This window comes from Muscardinus avellanarius (genome assembly GCF_963383645.1).
Source record: "Muscardinus avellanarius genome assembly, chromosome: 13".
In the NCBI taxonomy this organism is placed as follows: Eukaryota; Metazoa; Chordata; class Mammalia; order Rodentia; family Gliridae; genus Muscardinus; species Muscardinus avellanarius.
The window spans coordinates 37,857,289-37,885,000 of record NC_137799.1 but is presented as its reverse complement, the minus strand read 5'-3'; the positions used below and the strand labels follow the sequence as shown (position 1 = coordinate 37,885,000).

The 27,712-nt window shown below is 40.5% G+C and overlaps 1 protein-coding gene across 1 annotated transcript in view; it reads left to right on the top strand.

Annotated features, from left to right (window-relative positions):
• The window catches only part of DCAF10 (DDB1 and CUL4 associated factor 10), a gene marked incomplete at both ends in the record, with an annotated part of 63,901 nt that extends 40,158 nt beyond the window's left edge, over positions 1-23,743 (top strand). The window contains 5 exons of the mRNA XM_080708928.1: positions 12,984-13,181; positions 14,239-14,441; positions 18,273-18,386; positions 21,685-21,830; positions 23,375-23,743. Coding sequence (XP_080565054.1) covers positions 12,984-13,181; positions 14,239-14,441; positions 18,273-18,386; positions 21,685-21,830; positions 23,375-23,743 — 1,030 coding nt within the window. The remainder of the gene's footprint in view (positions 1-12,983; positions 13,182-14,238; positions 14,442-18,272; positions 18,387-21,684; positions 21,831-23,374) is intronic.
• Between the last annotated feature and the right edge of the window lie 3,969 nt (positions 23,744-27,712).

The window sequence follows — 27,712 nt, the reverse complement described above, 5'->3', positions numbered from 1 at the left end:
GTGGAACCCTGTTTAAAAATAAACAATAAAAGCCGGGCGTGGTGGCGCACGCTTGTAATCCCCGCGCTTGGGAGGCGGAGACAGGAGGATCGCGCAGGTTCGAAGCCAGCCGTGCTGGCGTAAGAGACCCTGTTTCAAAAATATAAAATAGGTCTGGGAGTGTAGCCCGGAGGAAGAAGGGCTTCCAGGAACCCCAGTACCACCAAATAAAATAAAATAAAATAAAATAAACAATAAAAAAATAAATAGGACTGGGAGTATAGCTTGGAGGTAGAATGCACCTGGGTTCAATCACCAGTTCAACAACAACGTGTGTGTGTGTGTGTGTGTGTGTGTGTGTGTGTGTGTGTGTGTGTGTTTTAGAGGTTGTTTGGGGGTACATTTAAAACACAAGAAAGCTGGGTGTGGTGGTACACGCTTGTAATCCCTTCGCTTGGGAAGCTGAGACAGGAGGATCGCGCAGGTTCAAAGCCAGCCTCAGGTACCTAGTGAGGCTCTCAGCAACTTAGTGAGACCCTGTTTCCAAATAAAGTATAAAATACATCTGGGAATATAAGCCTGGAGGTAGAAAGCCTCTGGGTTCCACCCCCGGTACCACCAAAAAAAAACCAAAAAAAAACATAAGTTAAAACTAGTAATGTACCTGTAGTCCAGAGAGCCTGAAGCAGGATGATCAGTTGAGCCCCAAAGTTCAAGGCCACAAAGATGGCATAGTAATACCCTATTTCCAAAAAAAAGTTCAAAATACATAAGGCAGGGTAGGGATGCAGTTCAGTGGAAGAGCACTTGCCTAGCGTGTCCAAGGCCATGGTTTTGATCTCCAGATCCACAAACAGGTTAAACTTCTAGAATACCACTATCCAATAGAAATGTAATGCTAACCACATATGTAATTTTAAAATTTTATAGTAGTTACATTGAAAAGAAGAAGAAAGAACCCAGGCCTGGTGGCACACCTGTAATCCCTGTATTTAGGAGGCCAAGACAGGAGGATCGCAGGTTTGAGGACAGCCTCAGCCTTAGTGAGACACACATCAACCTAGTAAGACCCTTTATTATTTCCAAATAATAAAGTCAGGCTGGGGGTGTAGCTCAAAGGTTCAATCCCTAGTACCACAAATAAAAGGGGAAGGAGAAAGAAGCCAGGCATAGTGATGCATGCCTATAATTCTAGTACTTGGGAGGATGAGATAGGAGGATTGCAGATTGAGGCCAGCCTCAATAACTTGATGATGCTCTTAACTTAGTGAAACTGTTTCAAAGTAAAAATAAGCTGAGCATGATGGTGCATGTTTGTAATCTCAGTAGTGTGTGTGTGTGTGTGTGTGTGTGTGTGTGTGTGGTACTAGGGGTAGATCCGAGGGGCTTTTCTACCTCTGGGCTACACTCCCAGACCTGTTTTATACTTTATTTGGAAACAGCATCTCACTAAGTTGCTGAGAGGCTCACTAAGTAGCTGAGGCTGGCTTCAAACCTGTGCGATCCTCCAGGTAGAATGCCCCTGAGTTCAATCCTCAGAACAACAATAAAAGAAAAGGAGAAAGAGGAGAAAAAAGCCAGGCATGGTGATGCATGCCTATAAGCTTAGTACTTGGGAAGCTGAGATAGGATTGCAGGATTGAGGCCAGCCTCAACAACTTGGTGAGGTTCTTAGTAACTTAGTGAAACCCTGTTTCACTAAGCGCATGCATGTAATCTCAGTACTTGAAAGGCTGAGACAGGAGGATCGCAGGTTCACAGCCAGCCTCGGCTACTTAGGCCCTCCACAACTTAGTAGTGAGCTCCTGTTTCAAAATAAAGAAAAATAGGGAGCCTGTCTGGTGGCGCACACTTGTAATACCACCATTTGGGAGGGTGAGATCCTGGATCCAGATTCACAGACAGCCTCAGCTATTTAGTGAGGCCTTTTGCAACTTAGTGAGACCCTGTTTCCAAATAAAGAATAAAAAATAGAGATGGGGGTGTAGCTTGGAGGTAGAATGCCCCTGAGTTCCATTCCCCAGTACAAAAAGAAAAAGAAAAAAAGGGGGGCTGGGGTATAGCTCGAAGGTAGAATGTCCTTGGGTTTAATCCCCAGTACTGCAAAAAATTAAAAAATAAAAATAAAACCTGGCGTTGTGGTGCATGTTTGTAATCCCAGTACTTGGGAGGCTGAGACAGAAGGATCACTGGTTTGAGGACAGCCTCAGCAAATAATGAGACATCAACCTATGGAGATGCTGTTTCAAAATAGAAATAAGGCCAGGCGTGGTGGCGCATGCTTATAATCCCCGCGCTTGGGAGGCTGAGACAGGAGGATCGCGCAGGTTTGAAGCCAGCCTCAGCTTCTTAGTGAGGCTCTCAGTAACTTAGTGAGACCCTGTTTCCAAATAAAATATAAAATAGGTCTGGGAGTATAGCCCGGAGGTAGAAAGCCTCTGGGTTCCACCCCCAGTACCACCAAAATAAAGATAAATAAGTAAATAAATAAAAATAATTTGTTAAAAAAATAATAGAAATAAAATATAGATAGGGATGTAGCTTAGAGGTAGAATGTCCCTGCATTCAATCCCTAGTGCCACACACACACAAAAAAAAAAGTTAATAGATAAGGGGATGTATAGCTCAGAGGTAAACTGCCCTGAACAGTCCCTAATACCATGAATAAATAAGAAAAAAAGCAAAAGCAAAATTAGTTTTAATAATGTATTCTGTTTAGCACAATATGTCCAACATATCATGATTTCAACATGTAATCAAATATAAAAATTATTGAGGTATTTTACTTTCATTTCTTCATGCCAAGGCTTGAAATCCAGTATACATTTTATGCTTGGAGTGTATCTCAGTTCATACTGGTCATCTATCATGTGGCTAATGGCTACTAAACTGGACAGGGTAGCTTGAAATAGTGACAATAAATAGGCCAAATGTGTGCGGAGTTCTATTCAGTAGGAGAAAGGTAGAAATGTTATTTCTGATGCTTTTAGATCAGTGCATAATTAGATCTATACAATGGAAAAAACACTAAATGATAACTAAAGTAATGAGATGAGAATATTGGAAATTTGATTCATTCAGTATATAAGAAAGCTTACAAAAGTAAAAATAAAAATAAAGCAAAGGAAGTCAGGCATGGTGGATATACTTGTAATCCCAGTATTAGGAGGCTGAGACAAGAGGATCCCAGGTTCAAGATCAGTCTCAGAAACTTAGTGAAGCCCTGTTTCAAAATAAAAAGTAAAAATAAGGCTCAGATAGAATACCCATGGGCTCAATCGCTATTACCACAGAATGAATATATATATACACATATATATACATACATACATACATACATACATACATACATACAAGAATGGGATAAAAGCCGGGCGTGGTGATGCATGCTTGTAATCCCAGCATTTGGGAGGCTGAGACAGGAGGATCACAGTCCGCAGCCAGCCTCAGCTACTATACTGAGTGAGGCCCTTTGCAACTCAGTGAGACCCTGTTTCAAAATAAAGAATAAAAAATAGAGCTGAGGGTGTCGCTCAGAGGTAGAATGGCCCTGGGTTCCATCCCCAGTACCACGAAAGAAAGAAAGAAAGAAAGAAAGAAAGAAAGAAAGAAAGAAAGAAAGAAAGGAGGGAGGGAGGGAGGGAGGGAGGGAGGGAGGGAGGGAGGGAGGGAGGGAATAAAACAAAATGTAAAAAGGGTGCCATTTTCACTTCTGGAAAAAGATCATCCCAGAGCCTTTATTTGGAAAGTAACCCTTTATCATGACCTCTTAAACTGTATCCCCACGTCCCTAAATAAACCTCTTTTGTTCCCCTAAAGAAAAAGTGGTGGCTCATATCTGTAGTTCCAGTATCATGAAAAGTCAGTTCTCAAATTAGTATATTAATTCAGTGTAGTTTTAGTAAAAAATGCCAGCAGGGGTTTTATGTTTGTTTGTTTGTTTGTTTATTTTTGGTGGTACTGGGGTTCCTGGAAACCCTTCTACACTCCCAGACCTATTTTATACTTTTTTTTTTTTTTTTTTGGAAACAGCACAGCTGGCTTCGAACCTGCACGATTCTCCTGTCTCCAGCATTTGGGAGGCGGAGACCAAAGGATGGCAGTTAGCGGACAGCCTCAGCTACTTAGTGAGGACCTCTGCAATTTAGTGAGACCCTGTTTCAAAAATAGAATAAAAAAACAGGGCAGAGGGTGTAGCTCGGAGGTCAAATGCCCCTGGGTTTCATCTCCAGACCTTCAAAAAAAAAAAAAAAAGAATAAAAAATATGGCTGGGGGTGTAGCTTGGAATTAAAATGCCTCTGGGTTCCATCTCCAGACCAGCAAAAAAACAAAACAAAAAAAAACTTCTCAGCTGGGTGTGGTGGCACACACTTGTAATCCCTGCACTTGGGAGGCTGAGACAGGAGGATTGCACAGGTTCGAAGCCAACCTCAGCTACTTAGTGAGACTTTCAGCAACTTAGTGAGACCCTGTTTCCAAATAAATTATAAAACAGGGCTGGGGTATAGCCCGAGGTAGAAAGCCTGGGTTCCATCCCCAGTACCACAAACACACACACAAAAATTTTTCTTACTAGGGCACAAATAATAATACAGACAAGCATATTCTGTACTTTCTTCTAAAAATATAAAGGCTTGCTTTCATAATTAGGTCTTTAACTGGAAATTATTTTCAGTTATGGTATTAAGCATATCTAGTTTTATTTTTTCATATATATGTCCTCTTTTTCTACCAATTTATAAGCTACACCCCCTGCCCAATGTTTTATTCTTTATTTTGAAACAGTGTCTCACTGAGTTGCAGAGGGCCTCACTAATGCGATCCTCATCTCAGCCTCCTGAATGCTGGGATTACAAGCGTGTGCCACCACACCCGGTAGAAGAGATTTTTAAGACTCTAAAAGCACAGGCCATTAAGGATTGATAAGTTCAACTGCATAGAAATTTGAAAATTCAGTGGAGTTTTATTATAGACATGACAAAATGAGAAAATTCAGGCTGATAGGAGAAAATACTTTCAGTATCATAACCAAAAAAGGACTAAAATCCAGAATATTTTAAGGCTGTAACCTTATATCAAAATAAGCAGAGAGCAACATAAGAGAAACTATAGTGAGCAACAAATATGGAACATTCAAGCTTTGTAGTTATGGAAATGTAAATAATAATAAAAATGAAGTAATACCAATTATTGGCAAAGATGTTGAAAAATAGGAACTCTTAGATATTATTGGTAGCATATAAATTGTAAAATCTTTTTTTTTTTTTTTTGGTGGTAATGGGGTTCCTGGAAGCCCTTCTACCTCCGGGCTACACTCCCAGACCTATTTTTACAAATTTATTTGGAGACAGGGTCTCCTAAGCCAGCACGCGTGGCTGGCTTCAAACCTGCGCGATCCTCCTGTCTCTGCCTCCCAAGCTCTGGGATTACAAGCATGCGCCACCACGCCCAGCTTGTAAAATCATTTTGAAAAACAGTTTAGCAATATCTGGCATAATTGTTGCTTATTATGTTTCTTAAGAAGTTAATGTACATGAGAACAAATAGACATGTAAAGAAAAGAGGGTTCATTTTAGCATTGTTAGTAGCAGACAGAAGCTGGAAACATCTTGAATGTCCATCAAGAGAAAATAGCCAAGCTGGGTGTTGTAGAGCATGCTTGTAATTCCAGAACTTGGGAAGCTAAGACAGGAGGATCTTGGTTCACAGACAGCCTCAGATACTTAATGAGGCCCTTTGCAACTTAGTGAGACTTGTTTCAAAATAAAGAATAAAAATAGGGGCTGGGTGTGGTGGCGCACGCTTGTAGTCCCCGCGCTTTCGAGGTGGAGACAGGAGGATCGCGCAGGTTTAAAGCCAGCAATGCTGGCTTAAGAGACCCTGTTTCCAAATTTAAAAAAAGTATAAAAATAGGTCTGGGAGTATAACCCGGAGGTAGAAGGGCTTCCAGGAACCCCAGTACCACCCCAAAAAAAAAAAAAAAAAAAGAATAACAATAGGGCTGGGTGGTGTAGCTCAGAGGTAGAATGTCCCTGGGTTCCATCCCCAGTACTGCAAAAAAAAAAAAAATAGCCAAGTGTGGTAGCACATGCCTGTATTACTAGTACTTGGGATGCTGAGACAGGAGGGTTGCAGGTTTGAGGTCAGCCTTAGCAACTTAGTGAGGTCCTGTTTCAGAATTTAAAAATCGCTGGGCGTGGTGGCGCACGCTTGTACTCCCTGTGCTTGAGAGGCTGAGACTGGAGGATCCCGCAGGTTCAAAGCCAGCTCAGCTGGTTTAAGAGACCCTGTTTCCAAATAAAATATAAAATAGGTCTGGGAGTGTAGCCCAGAGGTAGAAGGCCCCTGGGTTCCATCCCCAGTACCATCAAAAAAAAAAAAAAAAAATTAAAAAAATCAAGCAATGGGTATATCTGAGGTAAAATGCCCCTGGGTTCAAACCCTAGTATCAAAAAAAAAAAAAAATTAAAATAAAAAAAGAGCATAATAAGTAAATTCTAGCATACTCTGCAATGGAATACTATCAGTTAAATGAATTAAATGCATCAGTATTTGGTATGCATTTCAGAAATATAAGGTGAAGGCAGAAAAGCAAATTGTAGAATGAGCTGTACAGTGTGGTGTCATTTATATAAAGTTTATACACATAAGCTCAGTGAAAGCATGTATTTTCTGCTCTATTCCAGCACGAGCCTCACATGTGATGGGTGCTCATTAAATACTTACAGAATAAATTTGAATGCAAAACAATATGATAAATTATTGGCAGATACGTAGGAATTCATGGTATTAATAACTTGCATGGGGAATGACATCACATTTGGATAGTGGTTCCCTCTGGAGAAGGAGGGAGGGGAATGGGGTTGGGGAGGGAATCCACAGTGTACTTCAGCTCTTTGTAATATTGAAAAAAATCTGAAAGATAACAAAACGTTAAAATTTGATAAAGCTGAGTGGTGGGTATCACAGATGTTTGTTATATTTATTTTTTCCTCTGTTTCTAATATTTTAGAATTTTAAAAATTCTTATCTCAAAAAAAATAGACTTGTGTAAGGTTGTTTGCCCCTCTTCAAAATGACTGACTAATCTGCTGTTAGAATTTGTTCTTTATCAGTGTCAGTTTTCACTTGCTGCTGTTGCTGTGCTTGCCCCAGCACCCGCATACCTACAAATTTGAATCGGTTCTTTTGATCAGTTGATTAGGAAAATGGATTCTGAAGCTTGTTTAGAAGTACATACAAAGCCGGGTGTGGTGGCGTACACTTGTCATCCCAGCATTTGGGAGGCTGAGACAGGAGGATCGAGGTTTAAGGACAGCCTTTGGTACTTAGTGAGGCCCTTTGCAACTCAGTGAGACCCTGTTTAAAAATAAAGAATAAAAAATAGGGCTGGGGGCATAGCTCGGAGGTCGAATGCCCCGGGGTTCCATCCCCAGTACCATAAACAAAACCTAGTGAGACCCTGTTTCCAAGTAAAGAAATAAAGAAATCAGGCTGAAGGCATAGCTTGGAGGTAGAATGCCTCTAGGGTCAATCCTTAGTACCAAAAAAAAAGTGACTATCTCACAGGACTGAAGAAAGGCTCTTGGGAAAGTTGATAAAAAAAAAAAACCTTGACTATTTATTAAAAATTACCCTCTTTGATTGTAGTTTAAAGCTCAAATATATAGTAAGGATGTCCTATTTTATCATAATTTCATTGAAAAGATTATGCAAAAACACCACTTAATTCATTCTTGTTCTGAGAATTTAAATAAAATTAAGTGAGGAAAGGTTTATTTTCTTAATATTTAAGATATTGAACAACACTTTCTTGTTACCTCTATTAAGAGAATTCACTTCCAATTGCTTTTATTTTTTACCAGTTATCCTGATAACGAAGAACTCCATTGGTCCAGATTGTCTGTTTATTCAGTGCTGTCATAACTGCATGTTGGAGTTTGGGATAGATATTTGGGGAAGTTCTATGATTTAAAGACACCTAGATTTCAGTGTGTGAAAAGTGTCTCCTATTTATCAGGGACTGTGGTGTTATATTTTATAATTATTAACTTCCTGGGACATTTTTTTTTATATTTAGTTTGAGAAGACTGGGCCACATCTCCAAGGACTTGTCTAATATTCTCTGCCTCTGCTTATTTTGGGATTTAAATTGCCCTAAGTGTTTTATTTATTTATTTATTTATTTATTTTAATTTTTTGGTGATACTGGGGGTGAAACCCAGGGGATTTTCTACCTCTGGGCTATACCCCCAGACCTACTTTATACTTTATTTGGAAACAGGGTCTCACTAAGTTGCTGAGAGCCTCACTAAGTAGCTAAGGCTGGCTTTGAACCTATGCGATCCTCCTGTCTCAGCCTCCCAAGCACCGGGATTACAAGTGCATGCCACCACACCTGGCTGGCCTAGGTGTTTTAACAATTCTTTTTACCAGTGATTCTCCAGTATAAATTTTTTTTTTTTTTTTTTTTTTTTTTTTTTTTTTTTTTTTTTGGTGGTGGTGGTATTGGGGATGGAATCCAGGGGCTTTCTATCTCCGGCTACACTTTCTGACCTTTTTTTTTTTTTTTTTTTTTTTTTTTTTTTGCGGGTCTGGAGATGGAACCCAGAGGCATTTCGACCTCCAAGCTACATCCCCTGCCCAATTTTTTATTCTTTATTTTGAAACAGGGTCTCGCTGAGTTGCAGAGGGCCTCACTAAGTAGCTGAGGTTGTCTGCGAACCGCGATCCTCCAGTCTCAGCCTCCCCAATGCTGGGATTCCAAGTGTGCGCTACCACGCCCCGCCTATTTTTTATATTTTATTAGGAAACAGGATCTCACTAAGTTTCTGGCTTCGAACCTGTGAGATCATCCTGTCTCAGCCTCCCAAGTATTGGGATTACAAATTTGTGCCACCATTACCTGTCTCCTTTTTTTTTTTTTGCTGCTCGAGATAGAACCCAGGGGCATTTTACCTCTGAGCTATACCCCCAGCCCTATTTTTTATTCTTTGAAACAGGATCTCATTGAGTTGCAAAGGGCCTAAGTAGCTGAGGCTAGCCGAGAACTGCGATCCTTCTGTCTTAGCCTCCCAAATGCTTCTCAGACCTATTTTATATTTTTTATTTAGAAACAGGGTCTCTTAAACCAGTGGAGGCTGGCTTTGAACCTGCGCGATCCTTCTGTCTCAGCCTCCCAAGTGCTGGGATTACAAGCATGTGCCACCACGCCCGGCAGTATAATTTTTTTTAACAATGTATGTATGTATTATGTATTTATTTATTTATTTATTTATTTATTTATTTATTTATTTATTTTTGGTGGTACTGGAGTTCCTGGAAGCCCTTCTACCTCCAGGCTACACTCCCAGACCTCTTTTATACTTTTTTATTTTTGGAAACAGGGTCTCTTAAGCCAGTGGGGCTGGCTTTGAACCAGCGCTATCCTCCTGTCTCTGCCTCCCAAGTGCAGGGATTACAAGCGTGCGCCACCATGCCCGGCCAGTATAAAATTTTTTAACAGATAATACTATCTGGCAAAAATGAGCTAACAAAAGTCAAAGTATTATATTTTTTATTAAGATAAACTCAGTCAACTCAAAATTATTAACTTTTGATTTTTTACTTATTTTTTCTTTTTTTGTGTGTGGTACTAGGGATAGGACATAAGGGGTCTTCTACCTTTGGGCTACACTCCCAGACCTATTTTATATATTATTTGGAAACAGGGTCTCACTGAGTTGCAGAGGATCTCACTAAGTAGCTGAGGCTGGGATTATAAGTGTGCGCCACCATGCCCAGCTAGCAGAATTTTTAAAAACTCTATTGTGCCAAGAGTTGGGAATAATATTCTTTTGGAGGACAATTAAGCTCTATGTTTCAAAACCATTGCATTTTTAGAAATTCCTTTTTATGCTGGGCATTAGGGTGAATGCTTGTAATCTCAATACTTGGAAGGCTAAACTAGTAGGATTGTAGGTTTGGAGCCAGCCTCAGCAATTTAGTGAGAAGACCCTATTTCCAAATAAGAAATAAAAATTGGTCTGGGGATATAGGAGTTAGAAGACCCCTGGGTTCCATCTCTAATACCAAAAAAAAAAAAAAAAAATAGAAATTCCTTTTTACTGGTAATACATTTGTCTGGGAATATACTTAGAGAAATAAATAGGGGTATAATTAATATTTAACTATAAGAATATTCCTTTTAGAGTCGGGCGTGGTGGTGCACAGTTGTAATCCCAGCATTTGGGAGGCTGAGATAGGAGGATCCAGGTTTGCGGCCAGCCTCAGCTTCTTAGTGAGGCCCTCCACAACTTAGTGAGACCCCGTTTCCAAATAAAGAATGAAAAATAAAGCTAGGGGTGTAACTCGAAGGTAGAATGCCCTTGGGTCCCATCCCCAGTACTGCAAAAAGAAAAAAAAAAAAAAAGAATATTCATCTTAGTATTTTTAATAGTAAAAGATGAAAGCTAACAATTGCACATCAGTTTAAAAAAGAAAACAGTTTATGATTCATTCATTCAGTTAACACTGAAGCCATTAAAAGTGATTTTGTTGGGCTAGATATGTAGCTCATGTCAAGTGGGTTCTTATCATGCCCTAGGCCCTGCAACAAAAAGTGATGTTGAGCAAGGCGTGGTAACACACACCTGTTATCCCAACTACCTGGAAGCTAAGACAGGAGGATCACCCTACCTGTTTACACTTCCCACTCATAGTACTCTCTTACATGCCTTTTTTTTACCTCTTGGCCACTTAGGGAGTACGTGCTCTTTTAGGGGAGGAGGGGGTCTGGGAATGATTAAACCTAGGAGCATTCTATCTCTGAGCTACACTCATAGCCTACCTATTTAGAAACAGGGTCTTAACCAGGCGTGGTGGCGCACGCTTGTAAACCCAGTACTTGGGAGGATGAAACAGGAGGATCACGTAGATTCGAAGCCAGCCTCAGCAGCTTAGTGAGGGTCTCAGCAACTTAGCAAGACCCTGTTTCCAAATAAAGTATAAAATAGGTCTAGGGGAATTTATCTCAGAGGTAGAAGGCCCCTGGGTTCTATCCCCAGTACCACAAAAAAACAAACAAACAAACAAACAAACAAAAAACCAGGGTCTTACTGAGTTGCTGAGGCTATCCTTGAACGTTTCATCCTCCTGTCTCAGCCTCCCAACTACTAGGATGCACCACCATGCTTAGCTTTTCCTCATTGCTTACAGTTAGTTCAAATGATGCACCATCAAGACTTCCCCAGCCATCTTCTTTCCTTTGCTTATTCTACACAGTCATTTTATGTAACTGTATGTATAATGTCTTCTTCAGTAAATATTGGTTGGATGTGTATGTGCCTGGCACTGCGAGTTTTGGGTACTACTGCAGATCTAACCATGAACTAAGCAGACAGATTCTCCCTGCCATCAGGGAGTTTGTAGTCATGTAAAGTTATTCTTACACTATAGAATTAAATATTATAATAGAAGTATAAGGGTTTGAGGAGCTTAAAGAACTGGTAGATCTACCCCTGGCTGGAAAGATAGGGAAGACTTCCTGGAGTGGATGATAGCTGAATATTAAAAAGAAAGCAAGAGTTCATCAGACCAAGGGGCAAGGGGAGGTGGGCCTGAAATGTTTAAAACCATGATAATTTCTGGAAGGTCATGCATGGTATTTGCGGATATTGACATTGATTCTGATAAGAATTATATATAATTTGGTCTTAGAAGAAGTTCCAGGAATCATTTCTAATGGAAAAATTAGGAAGTTGTATATAACAACATATGTTAGAGAAACATCCTAAAACTTAATTAGATAGAAATTCAATTGTAAATAGTAGGTTTGTTATTATTTAAGTATTTGTATAAAATATATTCTTGCTAATGATTGAAAAGTTAGTGCCAAATGATAAAAAGTCTGAATAATAGATTGTTTTCATTAAGTTTATCTTGTAATTTTATCTGGTCCTAATAAAATGTTGCTAAGTAAGATTATTTAGGGAATACATTTGGCTTAATAGATTAAAATGATGGCAATTTGAAGCTGGGCACTGTGTTGTACTCCTGGAATCCCAGTACTTGGGAGGTTGAGATAGGAGGATCATAAATTCAAAGCCAGCCGGGCCTGGTGGCACAGGATTGTAATCCCCGCACTTGAGAGGCTGAGTCAGGAGGAGCGAAGCCAGCCTCAGCTACTTAGTGAGGCTCTCAGCAACTTAGTGAGACCCTGTTTCCAAATAAAATATAAAACATAGGTCTGGGAGTATACCCCAGAGGTGTAAAGCCCCTGGGTTCAATCCCCAGTACCACCAAAATAACAATAACAACAACAACAACAACAACAACAACAACTATTATTATTATTATTATTATTATTATTATTATTATTATTATTATTATTTCAAGGCCAGCCTCAGCAAGTTAGTGAGACCCTATTTCAAAGTAAAAAGGACTGGGTGTATAGTTCAGGGGTTGATGTAAAAAGGACCGGGGGTATAGTTCAGGGGTAGAATGCACTTGGGTTTAATCTCTAGTACCACAAAAAAATAAAATGGCAATTTGAATAGCAATTTCATATGTAAATGAGTTCTGAATAGATATGTATAGAATAAATAGTTCTCATTATTTAGAATCCTTTATACTAACATGCCTTCTTTAGCAATCAAGTCTTTAAAAATCTTTCTCTTCCAATAAATTCTCATAATTTTTATTTCCTATATAGACTCCAAAGCTTTTCATTTCCTCTGTCACTGTCTCCAAACACTTTCATTTCCAGCTTCAAAAAATATTAATAACTTAAAGTAAATGGATCAAATTATACTGTGGTTCTCATTAAATTATAGTAGCTTGACCCTGAAATTATGTGAATTTTACTTACTGTTTATCATATGTCAGAATCATTGGGTTCATACAATGAGTTTGTGATCCTTGTTTTTTCTTCTTTCTTGGTTAGGTCAATGTAGAGATTGTTTCTCAAATCAAAAAAATTTTTAAAGAGATTGAATGAACCAGTTTTTCTTTTCTGCTTTTATAGATTTCTTGATAACCGGCTGTTCGCCACCTGCTCTGATGACACTACAATCGCACTATGGGATCTGAGAAAACTGAACACCAAAGTATGCACTTTACATGGTCACACTAGCTGGGTGAAGAACATTGAATATGATACTAATACAAGACTCTTAGTAACATCAGGATTTGATGGAAATGTCATTATTTGGGACACTAACAGGTTTGTGAATAGGAGACTTCGTTAGGACTATGAATAAAAAAATGTTTAAAAGATGGTGAACAATCCTTTGAAAAGTTTAGAAAAATATTCTATCCCAAACTCAAGAAATAAATGGTTTTAGGATAAACAAAAAGCCGTCTTTTGTTACTTAAACTGTCATATAACAACTAAAAATTTTGAAGTGAGAAATGGAGGGTGGGTGTGGGAATGTAATTCTGTGGTAGTGCACTTTTCTGGCATGTCTGAAGCCCTGGGTTTGAGCCCCAGCACTGCAAAAATAAATAAATACTTAAAAATAAAAACTTTGGAGAAAATTGTATTGGAAATAGACCAAGTAATATAGCTAATGATGAGAATTGGTTTATAAAATGAATTTCCTTCAAGCCAGGCATGGTGGCGCACACATGTAATCCCAGCATTTGGGAGACTGAGACAGGAAGATTGTGGTTCACGGACAGCCTTAGCTACTGCTTAATGAATCCCTTTGCAATTCAGTCAGGCCCTGTTTCAAAATAAAGAATTAAAAAAAAAAAAAAATAGAGCTGGAAGCATAGCTCAGAGGTAGAATGCCCCTGGGTTCCATCCCCAGTACACTATTGTAATCCCAGCATTTTGGAGGCTGAGACAGTAGGTTCGCAGTTCACAGCCTCAGCTACTTAGTGAGGCCCTTTGCAACTCAGTGGGACCCTGTTTCAAAATAAAGAATAAAAAAATTGCCGGGCGTGGTGGTGCACACTTATAATGCCCGCGCTTGGGAGGCGGAGACAGAAGGATCACGCAAGTTCGAAGCCATCCTTGCTGGCTTAAGAGACCCTATTTCCAAATAAAAATATAAAATAGGTCTGGGAGTGTAGCCCGGAGGTAAAAGGTTCCATCCCCAGTACCACAAAAAAAAAAAAAGTAGGGCCGGGTGTAGCTCGGAGTTAGAATGCCCCCGGCTTCCATCCCTAGTACTGGAAAATAAAGAGTACACTGACTATATTCTACTTTGAAGGGCAAAATAATCAGTCACTGAGCCATGACATGTGTGGTGTTTGTGGTTTGATTTGTTCTGCAGGTGTACAGAAGATGGGTGTCCACACAAGAAATTCTTTCACACTCGTTTCCTCATGCGAATGAGGTTAACACCAGATTGTTCCAAAATGCTGATCTCAACGTCCTCTGGGTATCTCCTGATTTTGCACGATCTGGACTTGACCAAGTCCTTAGAAGTGGGCAGCTACCCTATTTTGAGAGCCAGAAGAACAACATCAAGTTCTGGTAAGCTTTTTTTTTTTAATTAAGCTTTTCTAAAGAATTATTTGTACCTATCTTTGACATGGCATTAATTTGTTCCTCTATCACAAATAGCCTAGGAAGAATAACTGCTAATTCTAAAAATATATATATATTTTTTTAGTTTTCTGCTAGCCAGAGAATCTTTGATGAGTACTCTGGAATCATCACCCTCTCTAAAATTAGTAATGGCCCAAGACATTATTCATCTTCTCAAGTCCTTCTGGAACCCAGCAGAACCCAACAGTGGTGGCCCTCATAGAGTTTTACTTTCAAGACTATTGTACCCCATACTTCCAGATGTCTAGGTACGGGTCGCTGGTGCCATCTTATAAACACCCTGTAGCTGCCGGGCGTGGTGGCACACGCTTATAAATCCTAGTGCTTGGGAGGCTGAGACAGGAGGATTGCAGGTTTGAGGACAGCCTCAGCAAGTATTGAGGCTCTCATCAACCTAGTGAGACCCTGTTTCCAAATAAGAAATAAAATTGGTCTGGGGCTATAGCTCAGAGGTAGAATGTCCCTGGGTTCAATTCTTAGAACCACACAAAAATAAAGTAACACCCTGTAGCCCAAGCCCTTCTTTCATTCCATCAGACTTAAGTGAGGTGAGAGCTCAGGAAAACATTAGGTCCTCTATTTTATCAGCATTATGTACTGAGGAGACTGTAAGTCATGTCGTCTGCCTTTGGGAAAGAGAGGACTGCTCTGGGAACACATCTGTCATTGTGACTGTTTCTAGAAACAAGAACCCAGAAGAAAAGGCATCATTATTTGGTGCACAGGCTGTTATAAAGTGCAATTAGAAAGCAACTTCAGCTGGTTGGAATCTTTCTCCTGCATGTACAGGGCACCTCCTGAAGACTTCTTTGGAAAAGTACAGGCATAATTATAAACTGCCCAGTTTAACTGTTAAAAGTACAAAATTAAGTTTTACCAACTTATTTATAAGCAAGGAGTTTCATAACTATGCAGTTATAGTCCTTATAGGTCCAGAATTGCTGTGTGGGTGGGGGTGCTGGAATTGAACTCCGGCATTCTACCGCTGAGCTCCACCCACGCCATCCACGGACTTTTTTTTGGTGGTATCAAGGATAGAACTCAGGGGCATCCTACCGCTGAGCTCTACCCCAGCGCTATTTTTATTCTTTGTTTTGAAATAGGGTCTCACTAAGTTGTGAAGAATTTCACTAAGTACTGAGGCTGACGTGAACCGTGATCCTCTTGTCTCTTGGTTTTGCACGACGTTGATTTAACCTGGTCCTTAGAAGTAGGCAGCTGTCCTCTTTTGAGAGCCGGAAGAACAGCATCAAGCTTGTGCCACCACACCTAGCAGAATCGCTTTTTTACTTTAAGGTAAACATTGTTAATCAGCTTTAGTGAGATAATTTAACTTAGTGATAAATGATGATTTAAAAGGTTTAGACAGCCTTTTGTAACTCAAAAACAAGAACCATAATCCCAGTACTTGGGAGGCGTCAGCAAAAGGATAACAGGTTTGAGGCCAGCCTCGGCAATTTATCCAGGCACTCAGCAATTTAGTGACACTCAGTTTCAAATTTTATTTTATTTATTTATTTATTTAATTTTTTTTTTCAGGTCTGGGGATGGAACCCAGGGGCATTTTACCTCCGAGCTACAGCCCCTGCCCTATTTTTCCTTCCTCCCTTCCTCCCTCCCTTCCTTCTTTCCTTCCTTCCTTCCTTCCTTCCTTCCTTCCTTCCTTCCTTCCTTCCTTTGTGGGTCTTGGGATGGAACCCAGGGGCATTTTACCTCCAAGCTACACCTCCAGCCCTATTTTTTATTCTTTATTTTGAAACAGGGTCTCACTAAGTTGCGAAGGGCCTCACTAAGTAGCTGAGGCTGTCTGCGAACTGCAATCTTTTGGTCTTAGCCTCCTAAATGCTGGGATTACAAGCATGCGCTACCATGCCCGGCTTATTCTTTATTTTGAAACCAGGTTTCACTGAGTTGCAGAGGGCCTCACTAAGTAGCTGAGGCTGTCAGCGGACCGCAATCTTCTGGTCTCAGCCTCCTGAATGCTGGGATTACAAGCATGTGCCACCACGCCTGGCTCAAAATTTAAATAAAGGGCCAGGTATAGTGACCAAGCCTGTAATCTCAGTACTTTGGGAGACTGAAACAGGAGGATTACATAGCCAAGGCCATCTTCAGCAACTTAGCGGGCCCTCCACAACTTAATGAGACCCTGTTTCCAAATAAAAAAAATAAAAATAGGGCTGAGGATATAGCTCAGAGGTAGAATGCCCCTGGTTTCAATCCTCAATACAGAAAGCAAAATCTTTTCTTTTGGTACTGGAGATTGAACCCTAGGGCATTCTACCTTTGAACTACATATATATATATATATGTAATCCTACATATATATATATATGTAATCCTACATATATATATATATGTAATCCTACATATATATATATATATATATATATCAGCATTCAGTAGGCTGAGCCCAGAGGATTGCAGTTCGCGGACAGCCTCAGCTACTTAATGAGGCCCTCTGCAACTTAGTGAGACCCTGTTTCAAAATAAAGAATAAAAAATGGAGTAGAGGGTGTAGCTCAGAGGTCAAATGCCCCTGGGTTCCATCCCCAAACCCGCAAAAAAACAAAAACAACTGTCTCACCAGGTTGATAAGAGTCTCACTACTTGCCAACACTGCCCTCAAACCTACAATCCTCCCGTCTCAGCCTCCCAAGTACTGGGATTACAGGCATGCACCACCATGCCTGGCTCAATGGGTAATTCTGATACAAAATACTAGCACAGGAAATTAGATTAATATGAATTCCCAACATACTGGGCATGGGAGTGCACAGTTGTAATCCCAGTACTTGGGAAGCTGAGACAGGAGGATCATAGGTTCAAGGACAGCCTAAGCAAAGTAGCAAGCCCCCCCCCCCCCCAGCTAGTGAGACCTTGTTTCAAAATAAAATAAGAGCCGGGTGTGATGGGGCACAGTTGTAATCCCAGTACTTGGGAGGCTGAGACAGGAGGATCACAGGTTTGTGACCACCCTTAGCAACTTAGTGAGACCCTATTTCAAAATAAAGAATAAAAAAATAGGGCTGGGGATGTAGCTTGGAGTTAGAATGCCCCTGGGTTAAATCTCTGGTGCCACAAATAAGTAAACAAACAAACAAATAAATAATGAAAGGGGCTGGAGGGTAGAGCTCAGAGGTAGAATGCCCCCTGGGTTCAATCCCCAGTACCACAAAAAAAAAAAAAAAAAAAGGAGAAAGAAAAAAAGAATCTCTAATAGAAGTGTGGGATTGCTGTTACTGGAAATGTATGCTGAAATTTAGATTGCTATTTGAAGAAATATGTCAAATTCAACTACCCAATATTCATTTTTTCCACAGGTATTAATGTAAACCTTTATGTTGTATTCCAAAGATGCTGTTTACATATTTGAAGGATTATAATGCAAGTTTTACATATACTTTAAAGAAAGATGTGTTCCTGTTCTCAGTAAGGGCCCTATTTCTAACATTGAGCAGCTCAGTTTTCATTGTCATTGAATTTTCTTGTTCTGTTTGAGGACAGAAGTGATAAAGAATGAAAGATGTTCCAGTGCCTATTTAGCTTTTCATTTTTATTTCATGTACACAAGTCTTTGGTATAAAAGTTTTTAGGAAGGGATTAGGCCTCAAGCAGAACACTTCCAGGTTATAGCTTAATTTTATGGAACCTTTTTTTTGGCCATGTTTTGGATAGATTTTAAGAATATGGCTCAGATAAATAATTAAAAAGAAACACTACCAAGCTTATTGTCAAACTGTTTGTATTTTTAAGATTTGACCACTTCATCAAGTTCATCTGGTCCTAGAGTTTCTGGTTCACCTTGTCATCATAGTGATTCTAATTCATCTTCTGAGAAACACATGTCACGAGCATCTCAAAGAGAAGGTAGGTTAAAAGTTGGATTTATAATCTTGTAATAACAGATTCTATCACATATTTGTTTGGTTTTTTGTTCTGTTTTGTTTTGTTTGCAGTACTATGGATTGAACCCAGGGGCATTCTACCTCCAAGATATATCCCCAGCCCTATTTTTTATTTTTCATATTGAGACAGGGCCTCACTAAGTTGTGGAGGCCTCACTAAGTGGCTGAGGTTGGCTGTGAACCTGTGATCACAGGAGTGTCTTAGCTTCCCAAGTACTGGGATTACAATTTCGCCACCATGCCCAGTTTGGGGAGTGTGTGTGTGCGTGTGCCTGTGCGTGTGTGTGTGTGTGCCTGTGCGTGTGTGTGTGTGTGTGTGTGTGCACCTGTGCGTGTGTGTGTGTGTTACTTGGGATGGATCGGGGGGGGGGGGTTACTGGGGATGGAATTTAGCAGCATTCTACCTCCAAGATATCCCTCCAGCCCTATTTTATTCTTTATCTTCCAAGTTGCTGAGGCTGGCTGCAACTCTGTGATCCTCCTAACTCAGCCTCCAACGTACTGGAATTAAAAGCATGCACCACCATACCCAGCTTGTTTGGTTTGGTTTTAATCTCTAAAAATGAAAGCCAGTAGAGACTATTTCTTTCCCTTTAGTGTCTACTCAGAAACCTGAGGCAGGAGGATCTGAAGTTCAAGGCCAGCCTCAGCAGCTTAGCAAGACCCACTCTCAAAAGTGGCAAGGGATGTAGCTTCTATGTAGCAACTTAGTGAGACCCTATTTCAAAATAAAGAATAAAAAATAGGGCTGGGGATGTAGCTTGGAGTTAGAATGCCCCTGGGTTAAATCTCTGGTGCCACAAATAAGTAAACAAACAAACAAATAAATAATGAAAGGGGTTGGAGGGTAGAGCTCAGAGGTAGAACCCCCTGGGTTCAATCCCCAGTACCACAAAGAGAGTCCCTAGGTTTGATCTCCCGTACTGCTAAGTAAATAAATAAGTAAAATACCATATCTGCTTGAGAAACAATTCTCAAAGTGTCTAACAGAGGAAGTTCTTTACCTTCAAAATAACTTTTTACCAAGTAGGGAAGTATTAAATTATTTCTTTGTTTTTGTTTTTGCTTTTGCTTTGCAGGTCTGGGGAAGGAACCCAGAGGCATTTGACCTCCAAGCTACACCCCCTGCCCTACTTTTTATTCTTTATTTTGAAACAGGGTCTCACTAAATTGCGGAGGGCTTCACTAAGTAGCTAAGACTGTCCCCAAACCGCGATCCTCCAGTCTCAGCCTCCTGAATGCTGGGATTACAAGCGTGCGCCACCATGCCCAGCTAAATTATTTCTCTTGATGTTAAGTGTGTGTGTGTGTGTGTGTGTGTGTGTGTGTGTGTGTGTGTGTGTGTGTGTGAGAGAGATACTGAGGATTAAACCCAGGGGCATTCTACCTCCAAGCTATACCCAGCCCTATTTTATTTTTATTTTGAAAGAGGGTCTTGCTAGATTGCTGAATCTCATTACTTGCTTAGGCTATCCTTGAACCTGTGATCCTCCTGTCTCACCCTCCAAATACTAAGATTAAAAACATGTGCCACTATCATGTGACCAACCAGCTGATCTTAAATTTTTAAGGTGCTTCTTTATAATGTCTGTGAAAGTTCTCTACATACCCAAGGAATCTGTTAGTAACAGTGGATTACCATCATAGTTATAGTATAATCTTTGACTTTTAATGGTTCAACTTTGGAATTTTAGACTTTAGTGTGGTGCAAAAATGGTATGCATTCAGTAGAAACCATATTTTGAATTTTGACTTTTTCCCAAGTTAGCAATATGCAATATAGTACTCTTTCATGATGCTGGGCAGCAACAGGGAGCCCCAGCTCCCGGCCAGCCACTCAGTCCCAGGGAAAACACCAGTTACTTCTGGTGTGCTGTGTTGCTAAGGTAGAATATTCTGTAGATTAGGTATATTAAATGCATTTTAAATTTGTGATATGTTAAAATTAAGATGGGAGCCAGGCGTGCTGGCACACGCTTGTAATCCCCATGCTTGGGAGGCTGAGACAGGAGGATCACGCAGGTTCGAAGCCAGCCTCAGCTACTTAGTGAGGCTCTCAGCAACTTAGTGAGACCCTGTTTCCAAATAAAATATAAAATAGATCTGGGAGTATAGCCTGGAGGTAGAAAGCCTCTGGGTTCCACCCTCAGTACCTCCAATAAATAAATAAATAAATAAATTAAATAAATAAATAAATAAATAAATAAATAAATAAAATTAAGATGGGTTTATTAACCCCATTGGAAGTAAAGGAACATCAGTACCATCCTTGGGAAACGTAAGTTCTGATCAAAGCTTTTATTTACTTAAAGTCAATCCTCCCCAGGCGTGGTGTGCACACTTGTAATTCCAGTACTTGGGAGGCTTAGAAAGGAGGATTGTAGATTCAAGGACAGCATCAGCAAATAGTGAGACTCTCATCAACTTAGCAAGACCCTGTTTCCAAATAAAAATAAAATAGGCTGGGAGTCTAGTTCGTAGTAGCTAGCCCCTGGGTTTAATCCCTGTACCACAAAAAAGGAGGGTAATCTTTGTGGCGCCCAGGTATTTCCTTCTTTGGCTTATAGAGCACTAGGTTCTCTGAAATGTGAAATGTCATCTTTTAATTTTCTAGATTCCTTCCACGTTATGTAACTGTTCTTCAAGCACTTTCTGAGGTGTAGATACAAATCAAAAGAACACATACTTGGCTTTCATACCTTAACTACTTTAGGTCCTGGTGACCCCTGATGCAGAAACTTGAGACAGGGTCTTTCCAAGTTGCCCTGGTTGGTCTCACACTTGCAGTCCTCATGCCTCAGTCTCCCAAGCAGCTGGAATTACAGATGTGGTGCTTTGCTTAACTAGGAGTTTTGGGTTCTTTAATTATAGTAATACTCTTTTCCCATATTCACATCCTCAAAACTCACATACCGTGCATTGAGGAATACCATATTATTTTATATGTGGGAACATAAAGGACAGTCTAAGGGATGAAGACATGGGAGGTGGCTTCCAGATATTACAGCTTGGAGCCAGGCGTGGTGGCGCACACTTGTAATCCCAGTACTTGGGCTGAGACAGGATGATCACAGGTTCACGGCCAGCCTCAGCTATGTAGTGAGGTAAAGAAGAAAAATAAGGGCTGGCGGTGTAGCTCGGAGGTAGAATGCCCTGGGTTCAATCCCTAGTACCACAAAATTAAAATATATATATCTTGGATGAACTGCCTTAGTCCTTCATTAATATAAATCCCAAATCCTCATATTCTTGTATTTTAGGAGTTTCACCACGAAATAGTCTTGAAGTCTTAACCCCTGAAGTTCCTGGTGAGAGAGACCGTGGAAACTGCATCACGTCTTTGCAGCTGCACCCCAAAGGCTGGGCCACTCTTCTCCGGTGCTCAAGCAACACTGATGATCAGGAGGTACAGGCGGCAGTACGCCACTTCAAAAGGCTCGTTGGACAAATTGCTATCGCCACATGGCAGACCTTAGGTGCACTGGAGCCAGAGATCCCGCTCCTCAACTCTTCTGTTTCTGTCCTCTGTTGCTTTGCAGTATTTTATCTCTAGCACATTCTTTTTCTCTCCTGCCTACATGTAGTGAGCTGGGAAATACCCCAAAGGCCATCATCAGCTCAGATTGTACCTAACTTCTTAATTCTTGCCTCCTTCATCTCATTCTAAAACAAAACAAACACGCAAAAAACATTGTTATAGTAAAACAGCACTGTGATTTTTCAGCTAAGCTGGGTACATGTGAGGTTTTGGTAAGCCAGTTATCATTTTCTCTTTTTTTTTTTTTTTTTTTATGATACTGGAGATAGAACCCAGGGGCATTCTACCCCCGAGCTACACCCCCAGCCCTATTTTTTATTCTTTATTTGTAAACAGGGTTTCACTGAGTTGCAAAGGGCCTCACTAAGTAGTAACTGAGGCTGTCGTGAACCATGATCCTCCTGTCTCAGCCTCCCAGATGCTGGGATTACAAGCGTGCACCACCACGTCCGGCTTCATTTTCTCCTTTTATTTTTATTTATTTATTTATTTTTGGTGGTGCTGGGGGTGGAACCCAGAGGCTTTCTACCTCCGAGCTATACTCCCAGACCTATTTTTATATTTTATTTGGAAACAGGGTAACACTAAATTTCCGAGAGCTTCACTGAGTAGCTGAGGCTGGCTTCGAACCTGTGTGATCCTCCTGTCTCAGCCTCCCAAGCGCGGAGATTACAGGTGTGCGCCACCACACCCAGCTCATTTTCTCCTTTTAAAACCCAAAAGGAGCCGAGCGTGCACGCTTGTAACCCCAGCCCTTGGGACTGAGACAGAAGGATTGCACAGGTTCAAAGCCAGCCTCAGCAACTCAGGCCTGCATCAATTTAGTGAGACCCTGTTTTCAGATAAAAAATATAATAGGGCAGGGGGTGTAGCTCAGAGGTAGAACACCTCTGAGTTCCATCCCCAGTACCACAAAAAAAGAAAAAGAAAAAAGTATTACTACAGAAGTCACAGGCAGCCTCAGGAACAAAAGGCTTTAAAACATCATAGATGCCGGGAGTGGTGGGGCACGCTTGTATTCCCAGCATTCAGGAGGCTGAGCCCGGAGGATTGCGGTTTGCGGACAGCCTCAGCTACTTAATGAGGCCCTCTGCAACTTAGTGAGACCCTGTTTCAAAATAAAGAATAAAAAATAGGGCAGGGGGTATAGCTCGGAGGTCGAATGCCTCTGGGTTCCATCCCTAGAGCCGCAAAAAAAAAAAAAAAAAAAAAAATCACAGAGTAGAATAACCTTAGCTTATGATGATAAGAATGGATGGGGCTAACATGTTTCATTAGTTGGGAGGGTGATAGTGTTCATGTGATTTCTTGCACCAGTCCTGTGGCTTTCAAAACCTGTTGAGCTTTTAAAAAATAAGGAATACCTATAGCACTATTTGTAACCTTAGTTTGTCTCCCTTTTCTTCCCCTAGTGGACTTGTGTCTATGAATTCCAAGAAGGGGCTCCAGTGAGACCCGTGTCCCCGCGCTGTTCCTTGCGACTGACTCATTACATTGAAGAAGCCAATGTAGGCAGGGGTTACATCAAAGAACTTTGCTTCAGCCCCGATGGGCGAATGATTTCTTCCCCACACGGCTATGGGATTCGCTTGTTGGGATTTGACAAACAATGCAGTGAACTCGTTGACTGTTTACCCAAAGAATCCAGTCCCCTGCGGGTGATCCGTCCTCTGTACTCTCATAATGATGTGGTACTGACAACAAAGTTCTCTCCAACACATTGTCAGATTGCCTCAGGGTGCCTTAGTGGACGGGTCTCTTTGTATCAGCCAAAGTTTTAGGCACAACGTACATCAAATAAGGAACTCTTCTGATGTTTGACTTACTTCAGTTTGGTGAAGTGTTTTCTTTTTAGAAGATCTTACAAGTTTGGGTCAAGATCTTGGTTCTTATGGGGCCATGCACACACCTGGGACCCGAGTCCTTGATCATCCAGCATCCTCCAGGCATCTCCAAGTAGACTCTATGCAGCGGCATCATTCTCAGCATTCCTCTGCTCCTGCTGGTCTGCGCCACTGAGCTCCAGTTCTTCTGTTTATTTCGCATGGTAGTTAAGTTCTCTCCCTCCTTCCTCCCTTCCTCCCTCCCTCCTCTCTCTCTTCCTTCCTGTTTTTTGGTTTTGGTATGAATTTTGTGGATGTTTGACAGGAATTTTGGTTGGGATAAAAAAAAAAAATCAACCCATGGTACTAGTATTGAATAAAACTAGAAGTTGGATATTGGCATACCATTTATTGAAAAAAATTATCATTTATTAGTATATTTGCCCTTTTAAAGTTGCTGTTACAGTTCTCTATACTGAGCACAGATAATGGCATTATTCTCATAACTGTTAAAATGTCTTTTAAGTTTCCTCTTAAAATTATACAAAATTTTTCATGTGAGAGATTTTGTGAAATCTAGAAAATTACCACTTCTCTTTGTAATTTGTATGAATTTAAAATCTCCAGCTTATGTCCTTACATGGTATTTTGTTCCTGTCAAGGAGAAAGCGTGGGCTTTGGTCATTTGTGTTGTACAGAGAGGGTTTATTTATTTAGACGAGTACAGTATCTGCCCACAATGATGAGGACAGTGTGACTTGGGTTTTCTGTGTTTTCTCTGCCGGATTCTTGGAGTCAAACAGAATGATGGCATAATGGTTTAGGGGTGGAGGGGAAAGTAATAGTAAAGAGATGGAATTTTCTTGAGCCAGGGATCCCAAGCTCAGCTCTCCCCATCACGAGTGGAGAGCCACAGTCTCCTTCAGGCTGTTCTCCTAGCCTGATGGTGACTGGGTGTCAAGACTAAGTGCTCATGTGAGTACTTTTTTTCTCTTTTTGTTTTAGAACACAGCAAGTGCAGGCTGCTTCTCTGTTAAGACAGCTACCTTGTAGTTTTCTTCACAGTGAATGGCATTAATGTCGGAGGGTTTTGCCAGCGGCAGAGTCATTTAAGTTACGCACCTGCCTTGCCCTCTTAGGTCATACACTCTTTAGGCCAGTGTCTATCAAACATCAGGGTGCGTTCTAATCATGGGAGAGAATGTGAAAATGCAAAAACACTCACCTTAGGAAATTTTGATTCGTTTAAGGAGAGAACAGGAATCTATTTTTCTGTGCTTTTTTTGAAAGGGGGGTACTGGGGATGGAACCCAGGGGCATTCTACCCCTGAGCTACACAAGCCCTATTTTTTATTCTTTATTTTGAAACAGAGTCTCATTAAGTTGCAGAGGGCCTCACTAAGTAGTTGAAACTGCCTGCATCCTGTGATGTTCCGTCTCAGCCTCCCAAGTATGGGGATTACAAGCATGCGCCACCATGCCTGGCTAGGAATCTCCTTTTTTTTTTTTTTTTCTTTTTCTTTCAGTATTGGGGATTGAACACAGGGGCATTCTATCTTGGAGCTTCATCCCCAGCCTTATTTTTTTTTTACTCTTTATTTTGAAACAGGGTCTCAATATTCTTGAGGTACTGGTGATGAAATCCAGGGGCATTTTACCTCTGAGCTACACCCCCATCCCTATTTTTTATTCTTTATTTTGAAACAGGGTCTCACTGAGTTGCAAAGGGCCTTACTAAGTAGCTGAGGCTGTTCTTGAACCGTGATCCTCTTGTCTCAGCCTCCCAAATGCTGGGATTACAAATGTGTGCCACTGTGCCTGGCTGGGAATATATTTTTAACAAGACCCCCAGGTAGTCTTTATTCAGGTGATCTCTGGATTACAGTTTAAAAAAAATACAATCTTAAATATCAGTAAGTACTTATATTTATGTATATTTACTTATATATATTGAGCATACAAGTATTTATATATTACATTAAGCACCATCTGGTACTTAGTGTAATTCCTAGAAGGTGTTTTGATTATTTAAATAAGTAAAGGAAAACAATTTTAGAAGTAGAAAATAACTTCGGATGGAATCAGTTGCATTATTTGATGTTCAGTGACTGGCCTAAAGTCAGCCTGCAAAATTAGTGACAGGGCCAGGACTCACGTTCACTTATCCAGAAGCCTTGCTTAGAACAGTCTACAGTACTGTGCTGGCTGTTAAAATCAGTGACTTAGCCGAGCGTGGTGGCTCACGCTTGAAATCCCAGCATTTGGGAGGCTGAGACAGGAGGATCATGGTTCAAGAACAGCCTCCTGAGGCCCTTTGCAACTCAGTGAGACTGTGTTTCAAAATAAAGAACAAAAAATAGGCTGTGGGTGTAGCTTGGAGGTAAAATGTCCCTGCATTCCATACTCCAGTACCAGAAAAAAAAAAGAGAAAAAAAAATCGGTGACTTATGAACACTTTGTCTTTAAATTGTATTGTTATGAATACCCTTCAACTGAACAGTAGATTATAAAAGGAAGGCTTAGGAGTAGATGCTAAGAATTTGGACCATAAGAAGTATTTTAAATCTTACTGAAATGTTTAAACAACCCACATACATTAATAAAAAATCGCATTTCTTTGTAGGATCTGTTGAACAGCCACTCACACACATGTATAATGGTTGAACAATGTTTGCCCTAAAACAAATTTTAAAAATTAGATCTTACCATGGATGTTGGAAAAAACTGGAAATATTATAGTTGTTGAAAAACTTAGCACAAAAACACAGTGTAAATACAGGCTTGTTTTTAGTACTGGGTACGCTAAGATAGGATCACAGGTTTGAATTCAGCATGATTTCAAAGTTATGCTGTCTCAAAATGAAAACGGCTAGGGGTGAAGCTAATGATAGAATGCCCCTAGGTTTACACACATGTAAAATGTAGTATTTGAGGTAAATACACTAAAAAATGTTATCATTAAAGTAAGTTATAGCTAGGCATGGTGGTGCATGCTTGTAATCCCAGCATTCGGGAGACTGAGACCCAAGCATCATGGTTCACGGATAGCCTCAGCTACTTAGTGAGGCCCTCTGCAACTCAGTGAGACCCTGTTTCAAAATAAAGAATAAAAAATTGGGCAGGGGGTGTAGTTTGGAGGTCAAATGCCTCTGGGTTCCATCCCCAAACCTGCCAAAAAAAAAAGTTAGGATGCCAGGGGTAGTGGCACATGCCTATGATCCCAGTACTTCGAGGAAAAGACAGGAGAATCACAGGTTTGAAGCTACCTCAGAACTTAGCTAGACATTTTCAAAACAATAAAATGGGGCTGAGGGTGTGTCTTGGTAGAATGCCCCTGGGTTCAGTTTCCAGTAAAAAACAAAGACTGAAAGCTAGCTAGCTAGCTGTGATGTATATTAATCAATTAATCAAATTGATACTCAAAAGAAGATTCTATAAGTTGTATCAACTTTGAAAATAGTTCTGTGTCAGCTGCTAGGCCCACATGTCACTCAACTCTTTTTTTTTTTTTTTTTTTTTTTTTTTTTTTTTTTAGGTACTAGGGATGGAGCCCAGAGGCTTTTTACCTCCAGGCTATACTCCCAAACTTATTTTATATTTTATTTGGAAACAAGGTCTCACTAAGTTGCTGAGAGCCTCACTAAGTAGTTGAGGCTGGCTTCAAACCTGCGTGATCCTCCTGTCTCAGCCTCCCAAGTACTGGGATTACAAGTGTGTGCCACCACGTCTGGCTAAATTTTTTTTTTTATGTGTGTATTGTATTTACGTGTTACTGGGGGTGGAACACAGGGGCCCTCTACCTCTGGGATATACCCCCAGACCTATTTCATATTTTATTTGGAAACAAGGTGAGACTCACTAAGTAGCTGAGGCTGGCTTTGAACTTGTGTGACCTTCCTGTCTCAGCCTCCCAAGTACTGGGATTGC